Here is a 16,371-nt window from a genome sequence, read left to right as displayed (position 1 = left end):
CGGACACACGCTGGAGACCCCAGAATTAGGCAGATAACTAAGGATAAGATTATGGGATGGGAGTGTGTATGCTGAAAAGCTAAGATTCCACTAGAATGTGTATGTATGTATGTGTGTGGAATTTGGGAGAAACAGAATCGGAGGTAGAGAAACAGGCATAGGAATGGCAGGGTAAGCATGTAGCCAGCTGAAATGGTAGTATCTACAGCTAAACATCATATCTCATTAGGATGCTATCTCTTGACCCTGAAAAACATCTTTAAGAATGATGCACATTTCATTCCTATGCATGTTTACTCAGTAGTAAGTCTCACTGATTTCAGTAGGGCTTGCTCTCATGCGTACAATTGCAGCCTTACATCAGGCTGTCAGGAAGATGTGAGTAATGCCGAGTATTCCCCTTTCTAGAGGTAACTGTATTTCAGGCAAGCTTTAAAATGCATGCTGGCTTCAAGCATCATCCTTTGAAAAAGATGATACCTTCCTTGCTCATGTACTGCATCGCTGACAGACAGCAAAGGAATAAAAGTGCCCCACAAGGAAGAAAAGTATGAAATTTGAAGATGGAGCAAAATAGCAAAGACGGTTGCATGAAACTGCTGTATTTAAACCGAGACAGATACTAAAAATTCACAACCTCCTTCAACCCAACTGCATAGCTGTTGTGACAATGAAAGATGAAATCCATATCCATTCTTTCCAAAAGACCTTTGGAGAATGTCTATGGTATTGTGCCTGGGTTGCAAAGTAGCACCTGAACTAAGCGGAAGGCTGTTGAACATTCTTCAGCTGTCAAATACTATAAAAATTCAACTCCAGGCATTGCTAACTTGTATCTACATGCTGTGTGAGGATTTATTTTTAATGAGCACAGGCAACAGGAAAGCAGTAATTTAGACCAACTTGTATGGAAGAGTAGCCCAACCCCGGCTGATTTGAAAAGTGACACTCAACACAAGCTGCTGAAGTATGTGCAACATGTTTGTTCAAAAGTAAATCTCACTGAATTCAATAGGACTTACACCCTAGTAAACCTGTTTAGTACTTCAGCCTTACAGTGCAGTCCTATACATATCTACTCAGAGGTAAGCACAATTTAGTTTAATGGGACTTACCCCTGCGTAAGTGAGTAGGATTGCAGCCATAATTAGCAAAAGAGGGAAAGATGTAAATTCACAGGGAATAGGACAGAAGTGGGAAGTAAGCAAACGTAATGGGCTCCTTCACACAGGGTTTTTGTTTTGGGTGTGATTGTCATTCTTCATTCCCAGTATTTCCTGTGTGCAATACATAATATTGTTGTCCTTCAGCTATCCTGTGCTTTCCTCCTGTTTTCCCCATGATATTTCTGTATGCAGAAAACGTGGTATTATTTGCAGCCATGCAACGGATTTGCCATCACCTGCCTTTGTATTGCTGACATTGCGGGCTTGTCTATACGGCTTGTTTCCCATGACCTAAATGTGCATATTCGCATTTCAGGACACATGATGCAGCCGTCCATTTGCCATAGCACCGGATTTTTAACGCGATAATGCACATATTCGTAATCACATCTGAGTTAGCACCGCATTATCGTTATGTTCTTTGGGGGAGTTAAATCGCATTTTGACATGTGGGCGGAGCTTTGAGGGTAGGACAACGTGATTGGCCAATTTCCCACCTATTAGCTGCCTCGTTCCTTTGCGCCATTTTTTGTTTGAATGCTCTGATTCTGCGGAGCTCCGCAGAGAGAGCTTATTAAAACAAAGAGGGGGGAACGGGCATCCTCCTCTGCTGCCTCGTTCCTTCCCCACTTCCGGTTTGTCTGTTATATGAATCTGCGGAGCTCCGCATATAAAATTTATAGCTTCCATTGTCTCTACTCCATAGCATCTAATCATCATATATGTTCATGTGCACATTTATAACTGCACTATAAACAAATAAAAAGGAAACAAATTGCTGTTGCTGCTGCAGTGCAACGCTCTTTACCTAGATTCAAATCAATGAAAATTTGGTTTTATATTTAATGAGGAGCAATCCCGTTGTTGTATAGACGGGGGCTGTGTGATGACACGCAGGCGTTGGGCAGTGCAGTGTTGATGTCAGCTAGCTACTACAATCAGGTGGGAGTACTACCCTGCTGTGCCTCCCTTGACCTCCAGCCCCTTTGCCATTCCGCTTCTGGGAACAACACTAGGAACTTTGGAAGTGCAGTATACCAGCATTTCACTAGTAAAGCATGGCATAGACCGCTGCTGCTCCAACCGCCCATGATGTTGCAACCCCTTTCCACTCAATCCCCTCTCTCAATGTGTACCCAAATGAGGAAAGTGTTACTGCTTGCTTTTACAAGGACAATACTGACTTGGCACATAGGAGTGGGGTGGAGAGCACACTTCTGAAGTATATACAATCCATATACTGTGGATTGTATATAGAAGTTGCCGAGACAGGGATCAGAGGCAGCAGAAGAGAAAAGAGGAGGCAAGAAAGTTGAAATGGAAAAGTTCCTTGCTATCCCAGAGGGGATGGACAGTGGACGTACAATGCTGCTAACATCCAATAACATCCCACCAGGCTCCACCCACCTGTGTAAATGGCAGATAGTGGTATGCAGTAAAAGAAGAAACAGCTCTATAAAGAAAATTTAAATCTTGAAAAGAATATGGAAGCAGAAGCCCCAGTAAGTAGCGGGATAAAAAGCCTCATGTGGCAAAGCCCAATGTAAGCCATTATAGAGAATGAATAGACATTAGACAGCATTTAAAAGTTCAGTAGGTAAAATGGAATCATATTAAGCAAAGATAGGGGAGTGGTGTTGTGTTGATAGAGTGGCGCACTGGTGCAGTGTAGCATGTTTTCTGCATAAAAATACTAGTAAATGGGGTAGCCCCCCCTACTAGGAGTTGCTGTTGTACATTAGGAGAGTTCAGCTGAGAACCAGAAAGTGCTCAAACTCCCCCTTGATTTGTCCCTTGATGTATGAGCTGGTATGTGCTATAAGAAAATCTATTGGCTTTGCTGAGCTAATTACACTGTAGAACATGGCACAGGCTTGTAGTGGCCCCCAGTGTCTTCTTCTATTCTCAGATATTTCTGTTAAATTAGGCCTTCGGGAGTTACAGGATGGTGGAATGATAGTAGAAATCAACGAGGAGTTATTTTTACCTGAACAAAATAGGGTTTCTAGATGAGAAACCTGCTCAGATTCTGGAATTAGTTTAGTTTCAGGATATACATTGCAATAATAGGCTTTGCATGTGTAAATGAACCTCTCTAATTGTAACTAAGACAGTGAAAATGTTGCAATTCTATACACACTTACCTAGGAGTAAGCTCAATTTAATACAGTGGGATTTTCTTCTGTGTAATCATTCATAGGATTGCACTGTTATGGTCATACTTTGATTATGATATTTTAGACTACATCTTAAAAAAAAAGCTGTGAGCAGATTGATAAACGACTACCATCAAATGCACACTTACTTCTGAATAAACATGCTCGGCACTGAGCTGTGATAGAGACAATATATATTTTGCATTGTGCCTGTGTTAACTCATCACCAAGCCATTAGGGCTGCAATCCTATGCTTACTTGGGAGTTACCCATTTAATTCAGTGGGACTTGCTTCTGAGTAGATATTATAGGGTTATAGTGTTAGAAAGCTTTAATTCTACAGTTAGCATAACCATAAATATATCACTTCACTTTAGAGACGGCCCTGGGTAAATTTTCAAATATTGAAATAAGTTGAAGTAAAATGCCATTCCTGCATCTGTGTCATGACTTTTTTTCCCCAGTTAGGCTTTCATAGGATGTCTTGACTGCTCTATGAGATCCATGGTTTAACTAAACATGGCAGTTCCATTGGTCATTTCACTTGTAGAGACTAGACTGCTTCTGTTTGATTAATCTCAAGTACAGAGCAGCTAACAGATCCCAGTAGAAAAAGACAGAACTTGCATCAAGAATTCTGTATAAGTTGTTCACACATAAACTCGGCATAGACTTATACTTATGCAAGTCCCACTGAGTTCTATGGGGCTTACTCCAAAGTAAGTCTTGCCTAAGATTAATACTTTAGGAAGGCTCAGGTGCTAAACTAATATATTCCTTTCCCAAGAGGCTTTGCAGGAATTGGTGCAATCAAATACAAACCCCATCTTACAGTATACTGTGAGTCAAATAGACGATAGGAACACAGCAGAGCTAGAATCCTGCTAGTTGCTTCTTAATCAGTCATGTGTAACAGGCACAGACGTTGTGTACTTCAAAGAGAGATTTGGGCAATTTTAGGGGATAATGCCAGAGCCACGCATCCCCATTTCTCATTCTCTGGGCAATGAAATGTTTTGCAACTGGAGCAACAAAAACAGAAAGCGGGCTGCCAAACCTTACGAATAATGCCAAGATGACGTCAGGTGGGGCTGTGGAATCGCTACAAACGTAGGAACAGGGGAGGGTTACATTAACTTAGGATAGTACGGGTAGTTTCAACTTAGTAAGTAGATACCGGGAAGGAACATAAGGTCTAATGGCGTCTCTTCAGGACTACTGAGATTCCTCAGTTAAACTCGCGATTCCCTCATTTCAGGCAAGCAGGAAAACAGAGGACACGGTTCCTATACGCATGCGCGTCACTAACAAGGAAAGCCCCACGGAATTCAGCTGCGGGCGTCGCACTGTGACCACCAGAGCAGTAGAGGGTACAGGGCAGAGCGGCAATGTTTCTCTCGCATTCTTCCCTCCCTTAAAAGCCTCGCCGTTATAAACGTCATTTCCTATTTCCCTCCCTCCCCATTTTGTTTTCCTTTCCCTCTTTTTCTGGCGGGTTGTACGGAAGAAAGAGAGGGAGGAATGGTGAGAGGAGACGACGAGGTCGTGGCCGAAGCCGAGACCGAAGCAGAAGCAGAATTCCCCGAACAGTTCCGCTCCTACTCGGAGAATGAAAAGCACTGGCAGGCGCGGCGCGCCTTTATCGTGCGCAACGTCCCGCCGGGGGATGGGGAGGCGCTCTCTCCGCTGTGCATGGACCAGCTGCTCTCGCTCTCTATGGTTTGGGCCAATCACCTCTTTCTGGGATGCAGGTACCGCCCCTGTTCCTCCTCCTCCTCTTCCTCCAGGGTAGCCTACTCGGCCTTCTGCGCTCTCCTGCCTTAGACGCACAATATTTTAATCCCTCCCACCCTTTCAACGGTTGCGCGACAGCCTGAAATTCGCTAGGTGAAGCTTTCCCCGTTCATCCTTCTGTCTTTGCAAGCTTGACAACAGTGTGGTGTAGTGGTTAGAGAGTTAGACTGGGACTCAGGAGATCCAGGCTTTAGTTCTCACTCAGCTATGAACTCACTGGGTGTCTTTGGACCAGTCAGGAACATTCAGCCTAACCTACCTCACAGGGTAGAGGGCCTTCTCAGTGGTTGCCCCCCGACTGTGGAATGATCTTCCCGATGAGGCTCGCCTGGCGCCAACGTTATCTTTTCGGCGCCAGGTCAAGACTTTTCTCTTCTCCCAGGCATTTTAACAGCATTTAACAACGTTAACTTTGTTTTTTAATGGACCCCAGAATTGTTGTTTTTAAATGGATACTGTTGTTTTTATACTGTTTTTATGTTTTTTAAATTTTTGTATACTTTTAATGTTTACTATTTTTAATTGTTGTAAACCGCCCAGAGAGCTTCGGCTGTGGGGCGGTATATAAATGTAATAAATAAAATAAATAAATAAAGGTTATTGTGAAGAAAAAATGGAGAGGAGGAGGAGAATCAGGTATGCCACCTTGGATTCCTTGGAGAAAAAGGTGGGATATAAATGAATCAAACAAATAAACATAAAGTTCTGCCTATTGTATTCCTGCCTTCCGCACCGCAGTAAATGGGAAGTAAGCTCATCTAGAAATAAGATGTAAGATTATCACAAGCACCCGTGATTATTCTTAAACAACAAAGAGGCTTGTGGCACCTTAAAGACAAACAAGTTTATTCTGGCATATGTTTTTCTGGGCTATATTCTACTTCATCAGTGGAGTATTATGGATAATTGCTGGTTTATATACAGTATGTATGGTGGCTGTGGCATGGAAGAATTGTAAACAGTGAGGTCAGAAGGAAATTAACTGCAGGAAGTTCTGATGGTGACAAACACATTAACAGTGGCCGTTTGCTGATAACAAATATCTTGGTACTAGGTAAGTCGCTTAATATGCGTGATAAAAATCCATTATCTTGATTCAAGCCTCTGGTAATAAATACTAACTCAGCTATAATTCAAGGATGGTGAACTGGCTTTCATAAAGTGTCACTTCAGAAAGCTATTATGAGCTGGAGAGTTGATGTTTAATTTGCATAAGAACATAAGAAGTGCCTTGCTGGATCAGACCAAGGGTCCATCTAGTCCCGCACTCTGTTCACACAGTGGCCAACCAGCCGTTGGTCAGGGACCAACAAAGCAGGACATGGTGCAACAGCACCCTCCCACCCATGTTCCCCAGCAACTGGTGCACACAGGCTTACTGCCTGGGATACTGGCGATAGAACACAACCATCAGGGCTAGTAGCCATTGATAGCTTATGCCTCCAGGAATTTATCCAACCCCCTTTTAAAGCCATCCAAATTGGTGGCCATCACTACATCTGGTGATAGTGAGTTCCATATGCAAACTCAAACTATGTGCTATGTGAAGAAGTACTTCCTTTTATTTGTCCTAAATCTCCCACCAATCAGGTTTATGGGATGACCCCAGGTTCTAGTATTTTGAGAGAGGCAGAAAAATGTCTCCCTATCAACATTCTCCGTACCTTGCATAATTTAGTACACCTCTATCATGTCTCCCCTTAGCCTCCTTTTTTCCAAACTAAACAATCCAGTTGTCACTTTCCCTCATAAGGGAGATGCTCCAACCCCTTAATCATTTTAGTTGCCCATTTCTGGTCAATGCAAATTATGTTGCTTGTGTGATTGTGGAATTGTGTGTTTGCCACATAGCCCCTTATGGCAAACACACAATACCACAATCACTCAAGCAACATAATATCATGCTCTATGGCATGATTCTTGGATGAAGCTCAGATACAGCACAGTCCTATCCATCTTCACTCAGAAGTAAGTTGTTATGTTCAGTGGAATCTACTTCCTGGTAAGTGTGCATAGGATTACAGCCTTAGTTGGGATATTATTTCCCTTGAAGGCTGAACAATGTATATGCGCACCTTGTGCGTCAGAAATCTGTTCTAGGCTTATTAGAATGGTGAGATCACTTCCAGCCTGCAGCATGAAGGACACTGATACTGTTAGCAGAAAAAATAGGGTGCTTATCAAAATATGCAAACTGTATTAAGTGTGGCTTACATGAGGTCAGTCTGAACAATAATATTGTCATTAAAACAGTCGGTGATAATGGCAGTTCACTTCTTCCTTTTCTCGTCAAAGGCCTTTAGTTGGTTACTGGCTACTTCCTCTTCTACTCACAGGGCAATTGATTGATACAAGTCGAAATTTTAAAAATACAGTAAACCTGGAACTTTATCTAACTTTTGAACTAATCTCTAGGACTTACTGCCACCTTGCTTTTCAAGCAAAATAATTAAGACTGACTCCTTTTTTAAAAAAAGATGGAAAGTTCAGATTCTTAAATCAATCACATGTCCTTAAGGAGGAGAAAAGTAAGTTAAATGTTGTACACTGCCTATATTTTATCTAGCATTTGAATATAGGTATCAGGAACAGAGTTTATGCTGGTCTAAAACCCAATTTTCTCCGTCTACCCTTTGATACATTTGCCATTAATTTGCAATCTCAGCTTCTAAAACTACAAGGACTAAACTTTATTGAAAGTATGAGTGACTTTTCAGAATTTCTAAACAGTTCTCACTTAATAGTGCAATTCTATATGTGCCTACTCAGAAGTAATCCCCACTGAGTTCCATGGGATTTACATCCAGATAAAAGCGTATAGGATTGCACCTTAAGTAGACTAACATGGTTAATGTAGCAGAATATTGTATACCCCATTATCTCTTTATTTTTATTATACAGCTATAACAAAGATCTCTTGGACAAGGTAACAGAAATGGCTGAGGGAATTGAAGTTGAAGATGCACCACATTTCACAACGCGTGATGAAATAATGAAAAAGGTGAATATTCTTGGGGAGAGGGCAACTGAAAGGTTGAAGGAACCCACTTCTGAAAACATTAAAATAAGTTACATGTATGTTAGTAGGATCTGTAATACAAAGGATTAATTCAGCAGAAGAGAAGAATGTTGTGATCCTGTGTTGAGTATTTATTGATTGATTACAATTATTTATATGCCACCTTTTAAGACACAAAGTGGCTTACAAATAATATGAAAATAATAAAATCATAATAAACGATATTAACATTTTAAAAATAATAATCAGGATGTTTCCCTCAGAGCAATTGGTGAAAGGTGGTTTTGGGGCGGGGCAAGTCCATCTTGAAAAGGAGCAGGTGTCTGGTATTATCCTCTACCTCCCTTTCTCCTGGAATCCTTCCCTCTGGGCAGCTGATAGTAGATGGCCCTGGGGGAGTACAGCTGGAACAGGCACTCTGCCTGTCTCTCCCTCTCTCTCCTATTTTATTGTAGCTCTCCAAAGGTGCCCCAGCTCTCCCAGTGTTAAAGTACTTTGGAAAAACTGTTTTCTTGCAAGCATGTTACATTGGATGGTGGTATCTAATTACCTGTTAAAGTAATTGGTGGTATCCAGCGGAGGCTTTTTGCTAGCTAAAAGCACTTACACTCAAACAATTTAGGGCAGTCAGTTTTCACTGATCCCCTGCCCACTGCAGCTCCTGGTGTTCCATGAAAAGCTGCTCCTCAGGGATGAGGGGTCCTCTGTATAGAGTGATTTGGCACAGTATTGGATATGGCAGAGAGAGCAGGTGATCAGCCACGTTTGGATTTCCTGTCTTGCATAAGTGTTTTCTGCTAGTGCAAAGCCAACATTAGATACAACCTTTTGTCTTTTATTTCTTTAAAGACTGTTTACTTAGTAAAAGAGGAGATCTATGTTTTAAAATGTCAGAAACAGTATCAAAAACAATGTAATATAATGAGTATTACTGATAAGCTATTCCCTATAAAGGTTTTCTTTTAGTATCACCAACAATAATGCTGCATGGAAGGCCTCATTCGCACCTGATAATAATTTCAGTATATAGTAGCCACAGAACAAAGCTAGTAGCTAGTGTTGACTTCCAGCTACTTATGCCATGATATGATTTATTATATATAAGATGTTGTGTGCACATGATCCCAAAGGCTGAACTTAGCTTTTACTGTGCTACCACACCCACAACTAGCCTGACAAGGCGTTGTAACATCTGGAATACAGCACTAGCTTCTCTTTTCCCCTGGTTTCCGTGGGCTGAAATAGTTGTGTGAAACACCTCTTAAGTCTGGAGCTATTAAAAAGACTTTTTAGAGTAGTATATGGATGAGTAAACTGGGATTAGGGCTTTAGTTAGCTGCCAGGAGGTACAGTATGAAAGAAGAACTTTTAAGAATGATCACATCCTGCAGTAGGGTTTCTAGTAGCTGAGTCTCCTTATGTAATACATAAATAAACTAAACATTTATTAGAAGTATTTCCACATTTCAGTTAGATGAAATAGATTTAACAGGCTTTTACTGTACATTTTTTTTATAGAATCAACACTAGTGCCTATGAGAAGAGATCCCAGAATTTCATTATGTCGTACTATCTGCTTACATGGAAGACTGTAATCTGGATACTGCAAGAAGCACCATTTCTGTTTCTATACTAGACACTCATTTTAGAAGTTTTTAAAAAATGTATACATCTCAGTTCAGATTAAAGAAGATACTAAAGACTCTTATTGACCCTACCCCTTTGATAATCAGGCACGAAAACCCCTTCTAGAAACCCCAGGTTAAAGTTTCCAAACTGTACCACATTGGCCCCATTCAGAAGACACCTTAAACCATGGCTTTAACCATGGTGGTTAAGCCAGAAAGCCAGCTCCTGTTCAGAAGACACCTTAAACCATGGCTTTAACCACAGTGAATAAGACTTTTTGCCTTAGTTGCTATGGTTAAAGCCTTGGTTTAAGGTGTCTTCTGAACATGACCTGGCATTGTAGCTTAACCACCATGATTAAAGCTGTGGTTTAAGGTGTCTTCTGAATGGGACCATTCAGTCAAATGTCCCAACCTTGTACTAGGCAGCTAGCGATAAGGCCCAGCTGGTCAGAGCAGAGAGCTATATTGCACCCTTCACAACTGGCATCTGGAGCAGCCAAAGTGTACAGCATGCTTACCCATCTCTGACTGCTCAGTGGTGGCAGGCAGAGGAGACACTGGAGTAGGAAGTTGGCATATGTACAGAATCTTGATGGGTTATGGGTGGACTGTGCTCCATGCCCAGGTTCTTGAGATGACCCATACATTTGCCTATGTATTGGGGGCTGTGAGTCACCTGGTGGAGGGATGGGTAGGCGAGGAAGTAACTGTAACCAGGGACTTTATTATAACAGATGTTAGCAGAAATATGAATGTGATAAAGGGTGTTGGCTTTGTGTGGCTGGACCTCTGGAGGACAAGACTACATTGGATGAAGCCATTGGGGTAACATCAGCACCAGAGCAATTAGATAGTGGGTCACTATGTTCTCCACTGTCTATCTGGTGGACCTCATCAAACACAGGGCCTTTCGACTTACTGGACTTACAAGGTGCAGATCAGGCTAGACATAGCCATTATGGCCTAGGAGCTACTATCCTACCAACCAACACGCAAAGTAATTGAGTGGTATGGCACGAAGTCAGGTGCTAGTGGTATCAGGGTGCCCCTGGTCATTAGCACCTGACTTGATGGATCAACTAGAATTCCTCAAAATGTCCTATACAGCCTTTTAAGATAAAATGAACACCACCCACACTGCTGATCTCGAGGTTCATCATGCTCAAGTGAATGCCCACCAAAGCCTTCCTCTTTTCCCAAAGTCTACTTTGCTTGCCTCCTCTCACTGGGGTGATCAGATGATGCATCAGCTTCAGAAGCCTGGTTGCTGCCTTCTCTCTAGACTGCTATGGCCCATTCTGTGATCTGCTAAATTCTGGTGCCCAGGTCTGCCCACGGTACTCTTTTGCTGTGCTTATAGTTTTAGTCCTATCTACAGTTAGTTTAGACAATAGTCAGACTGTGTCTATGTCATTTTTAAATAAAATAGGCCAGTCTCCCTGCCCATCTGCCTGAAATTTGGAAGATCAGATTCTTGAAGGAGGAATATGCCTGAAACTTTCATGCCAGTTGGCATAAAAACAAGTTAAAGGCAACAGAAGAGCAGCTGTGTCTTCTATTGAAAATGGAGGGAAATGAAAAGAAATGGGAATAATGAAAACAAATTTAATAATGATGACTGATTTTCACAAATGAATGTTTTTAAATAATGAAAAATGTAACTATTGTGTCTTTTTTTCCCCTTGCACATATCTCATATTTAAAGAATGGCCAGTACTTCAGTTTTAAGGCTTTTATACCTTTAATAATTGGGAGAGAAGGGAATATTGGCAGGTGCAGCTTCTCAGTCTCCTGGAAACTTGGTGCCATAACAAACTGACAGATTATAGTAAAATGTAACGAACTTTTAAAATATCTGATATTGCACTTTTGGGGATCCAATGTAAAAAAACCGTGGGTTTGTATTTAGTTGCTATAATGATTTCATGTCATTTGAATTGTTATTCAATGAACTCTAAATTAATCCTTCAATTTCCCCCTTTTCTGCCATATATGTCAGCCTTACATTTAATGTTCATTAAGCATAAGGCTGACATAAGTTGGGCCCTGGGTCTGAAAAGGTTAAAGTCGATTGTTTGATGGGAGTTCTAATCCCACACATTGGGCAGTCACCAGGCTGGGGAAGGTTGCCCTCAAAGTTAAGTTAAAGGTGAGAGCCGATAGATGATCTAAAATACGTACTGAGAGAAAGCAACAGCAGCTTCTGCAGTCCTCCCAATAATGCTATTCCACCTATTTCTCCTCTTTTGCCTCTTATCAAACTCTGCCTTATACTTGCTGGATTTAGGTACACTTTAGGTACTCACAGATTTTCAGTGCAATCCTATGCATGTCTATAGGACTGCAGCCTCACTATATCAACTGTTTGCTAGTTAGGGGGGGGAAATGGAATAAAATGTGATTTCACAAGGACAGAAGAACTTCGTTGGGATTATACCCAAGATCCATTAGTCCAGAATCTTGTTTCTAACAATGGCTTGCCAGATGCTTCTGGAAAGCCTGCAAGCAGGGCACAAGCTTTCCTGCCCCACTCTGCTGACTGCCATATTCTGGCTAATTCTGGCTTCTGTGAATTTGTCTCCTCTTCCTTATAAAGCCATCTAAGTGAGTGGTCACTAAATCTTGTGCCGCAGAGATCCATAAATATGTCATGTGATGATGGATGTTCTCGGTGTCCTGAATCTACTGACAAAAAGTTACATTGGGTGAAGGAACATTCAATCCGTTGTGGGGGAATGAAAACGGCAAGTCCAGCTGTGTGAGCTCAGCGAGCGCTCCGACAAATGCTGCTGTAAGGTGGCTTTAAACCAGTAGTGAAAAGAGTGCTGCTCCCATCCCCCAGATAATTGGACTATATGACATTGCATTGTGGAGGAATAAAAACGATGGCGCTAGTACTGAGCCAAAGTGAGGGGGGAATTAAAGGGCCCAAACCAGGCCCTCCAGTCAGTGGGCTCTAAGTGGGTCCTGGTATTTGCACAAGAATGCAACATGCTGGTGCTGGGCCTAGTGTCTCTCTACAGAAGTTCCAGATTTTAATTTTTCAGCATCTTGGGTTGTATCCAGGATCTGCCTTCCACAAGAGGAAGGGACCTTCTTTGAGTGGAGCCCACCACTCAATTTTGGGGGATCTCCCACTCCTGCCCTACACCACAGTTCACTCCATTCAGCAGTATCTCCTGACTTTGTTTAGCATTTACAAGAGGCTGGGAAGGAGAGGGCAAGGGAGTCCACTTCCACCAGCACAGTTGATCCAGCGTACACCTGGATCCAATCCATTGTGTAACATACATTTGTTATTAGGGGATATTTATTTATTTATTGCATTTCTATACTGCCCAATAGCCGGAGCTCTCTGGGCGGTTCACAATATCAAAATTGTGTAACGATCAGGCAAACACTAACCTCTGTGTGACTTGATCATTCATAGGAGAATGGACGCTATGTGGCAGCTGATTGTTCTAAGTATCTGAAAGACCTGTTTTTGTCTGCACCTGGAGACTTAACTTCTAGACAGTACACAGGGTCAAACTTGAGTTTCCTGTTAGGTGTGTACTCCACAGGAAGCCTATTCATCCAGGCTTTCTAATCTTATGGCAACCTTCCACAATCTGGTCCAGATGTGTTAGATTACAACTCCCATTATCCCCAGGAAGTTTTAGCCCACATCTGGAGGGTTTCAAATTGGGGGGAAGCTGCTATATGGCACATATACCTGCAAGCAAGCATTTGCTCTATACAGACTATATATTTAAATGGACACTATCTTTCCCCATGTGAGGTACAGCACACATACAGGAAGGGATCTCCATAAGGCAGCCTTCCCCATATCCTCCAGATGTGTTGGACTACACAGTAGTAATGTTAATTATGAATATACAGTTTTTAACAAGAGCGTTATCCTACAACAAACTTTTAGTACTTGTACTAAAACATAATTTTATAGAACAGGAAGATTTTGTGCAAAACAACGCAAGATCCTAGTTTTGATGTGTTTGCAAGTGATGCAGGTGTTGCACTGTAATGTGAGTAACAGGAGCCTAAGTGCCCCCTCCCTGTCTGAAAGCTGCTTCAGGGGTGGGATGGGATGGGATGGCAGGTAACAGAAAGGAAGTTGTGAAGAGGACTGAACCCTTTTCTAATCCATTATTTGTGTCTTAAATTGCTTTGAAGAGGCTTCCCTCACCCCCAGTATTCCAAATGTTTATTTGTGAGGGTTTTGGAAACCACATTTGGGGAAGGGAACAATTTGGAGTACAAATACTAGACTGGGAAAGGGTTCAGTGGCCTATGCTTCCAAGCATCTTTCTTCTGAAGTGGACTTCATGTAGAGAAAGGGCTGTTGGGCTACTATTCCACATGCTTGTGTGCAAGGTGCATTAACCTACTAGAGCCTGGATCACATTTTAGGCAATGAGATTGGTCTCTCCTGCTGGTAGCAGCAGTAGAGTGAGCTCACCTGTGAGGAGTTGTTAGGTGTGAAATGTGCCTTCTGTCACGTTCCAAAATAACATAGAAAACTGCCTCATATATGTCCATCTAGCCCAGTGCTTAGCAGTGGGTCCCCAGCAAAGGTCCTCTACAGCAAGGGTGAGGAATGTGTGGCCCATCCAATGTTGGTGGATTGCAGCTCTCATAATCTTTATCCAGAATAACCAATGATGAGGGATGGTGGGAGTTGCAATCCAACAACACCTGGAGAGCTGCACCTTCCCCATCCCTGTCCTCAGGGCCGGCTCATGATATTGTGCCACCTGTGGCAGAGTGGCAAATGGCACTTCACTCAACCACCCAGCCAAGTTATTTTAATAAATGAGGCAGAAAATCACATACGCACCTCTCTCCATTCCTGGCCGTAGAAATATAATAAAAACAAAGTAAATAACGAACAATCTGCTGCCTGGGGTGACTGCCTCACTCTGCCTTAAGATAGGGCTGGCCCTGCCTTATTCTACAGTATGAACTCAGATCGGCTACAGGTTTGACCCAGGGCTGGTAGGGAAACACTATTCTAGCTTCTTGACTTTTGAAAAGATGTGGCTGGGCCATCCTGGCTTCATTTCTTGTGAAGCAAAGTTTAGGTGCAGGGCAAACTCTCTGTGGTTTCCTGCTCCTTCCTTAACTTTCTACCCAACAGCCTTTTAGGAGTAGTTTAGTGCAGGAAATGTGCTTTGGCTGGAGGGTAAGGAAAACTGGTGCTGCTAGTGTCTTTAAAAAATAAATAAAAAATCCTCATGCCTCAACAAATATTATTTTGAAAAATGTATTATTGATACTCAAAATACCTACCTAAATTCTGTAAATTAACTTTGAAGGAATATTTCCTGTGGTTGATTGTAAACGTCTTTCACCTGCTTTTACATTTATTGTGAGGGAATATTAAAGAGTCCTTTTTTTATATACATTACAAGTGATCGCTTGTTACCATCATGTTTCTTTGTTTAGCTTTAAATGAGTGACATTAGCTCATGAATTTGAGAACATTTTGCAGTCCTTTTTACATTTATCATCCCTGTAAATCAACCAGCAAACATATTCAGCAGCGTTTTGCTTTCATTTAGGAAAAGCAGGCCTTAAGTGACCTGGTATGCCTGTTAATGAGAAGGTTGTTATAGTAACATGTATTCTGATATCAAGCATGAGTACTATTTATATAGATGTAATATGACCTTAACCATAACAAAGATCCCATATGCACAGCAGTCAAGGAAACTGAATTAGCTATTTGTACACATAGCTGCAATGAACTAACACAAAAGACAACTCCTGTACTGTCTACTTTGATTACGTTTACAGCATTGTGCATCTAGCTGGTGATCTTGCCTAAGGAGCACAAATAAGATTTACTAATGTGTTTATCAGTGTACAAGTAAAGGTAAAACCAGTACATTTTAAGGTACTGGATTTTGCTTGGGATTTGTCTTTCATAAATCTGTTTTCCACATTATAGTAGGAAAGTAGTATGGACAGGAATAGCTTGACCACAGTGTAGACAGGCACTAGTAAACTCAAGACTGGATTACTCCAACGCACTTTATATGGAGCAGCCTTTAAGACTGCTCTGGAAGCTGGAGCTAAATGCAGCAGCTCGGCTGTTATTGGGAGCCGAGTCTTTTGGACATTCAAATCTTTTGCTGAGGGATCCACACTGCCTGCCTATTCGCTACTGGGCCAGGTTTTGGTACTTATGCAGAAAGCCATCAACAACTTGAGACCTGGATACTTGAGAGACTGTCTTCTTCCTTACCAACCTGCAGTCACTGAGGTCATCAGAGTGCATGCTCCTGGTAGTCCTACAAGGATTTATGGCAGGCCTGGAGTCCATCCAAAGAGCCTTCAGTGCGGTGGTTTTCTTCTTATGGAACTCCCCACTTCTGCAAGTCAGGCAGGTGGCAATGCTGCATTTTGGTGCCTCCTAAAAACAGCTCTTTTCAAGGAAGCTTTCCTTGGTTAATCAGCCAGTTTGATTGGCACTGTTGTTTTTTTAAAAAATAATTTTAATATTGTTTTATTCTTTTATCTTTATCATTTTATCTTACTGCTCTGCAACATGTTTAGTAGTTGAATGGTACATGAATGCTGTAATTTGTTTAAATGTTTTAGAA

General features: G+C 41.8%; 1 protein-coding gene and 1 long non-coding RNA gene across 2 annotated transcripts; both read left to right on the top strand.

The window, feature by feature from the left end:
- Positions 1–4,798: 4,798 nt before the first annotated feature.
- CDKN2AIPNL (CDKN2A interacting protein N-terminal like) lies at positions 4,799–9,843 on the top strand. Its single transcript, XM_063120738.1, has 3 exons — positions 4,799–5,073; positions 8,018–8,117; positions 9,654–9,843. Exons 1-3 carry the CDS (start codon positions 4,844–4,846, stop codon positions 9,663–9,665), a joined length of 342 nt encoding a protein of 113 aa, XP_062976808.1. The 5' UTR covers positions 4,799–4,843; the 3' UTR covers positions 9,666–9,843.
- A 2,196-nt stretch (positions 9,844–12,039) lies between these two features.
- LOC134394904 (uncharacterized) lies at positions 12,040–15,168 on the top strand. The gene is made up of 2 exons (XR_010025207.1): positions 12,040–13,767; positions 13,803–15,168. It is a non-coding gene; the product is annotated as an uncharacterized LOC134394904 (long non-coding RNA).
- The last annotated feature ends 1,203 nt before the right edge of the window (positions 15,169–16,371 follow it).

Source organism: Elgaria multicarinata, chromosome 3 (genome assembly GCF_023053635.1).
Source record: "Elgaria multicarinata webbii isolate HBS135686 ecotype San Diego chromosome 3, rElgMul1.1.pri, whole genome shotgun sequence".
Lineage (NCBI taxonomy): Eukaryota > Metazoa > Chordata > Lepidosauria > Squamata > Anguidae > Elgaria > Elgaria multicarinata.
The sequence above is the reverse complement of the archived record's forward strand: the minus strand, read 5'-3'. Positions and strand labels throughout refer to the sequence as shown.

Coding starts and splice junctions, on each gene's coding strand:
- CDKN2AIPNL (XM_063120738.1), top strand. CDS start 4,844: ATGGTGAGAGGAGACGACGAGGTCGTGGCCGAAGCCGAGACCGAAGCA. Junction 5,074..8,017: donor CACCTCTTTCTGGGATGCAG/GTACCGCCCCTG, acceptor TTTATTATACAG/CTATAACAAAGATCTCTTGG.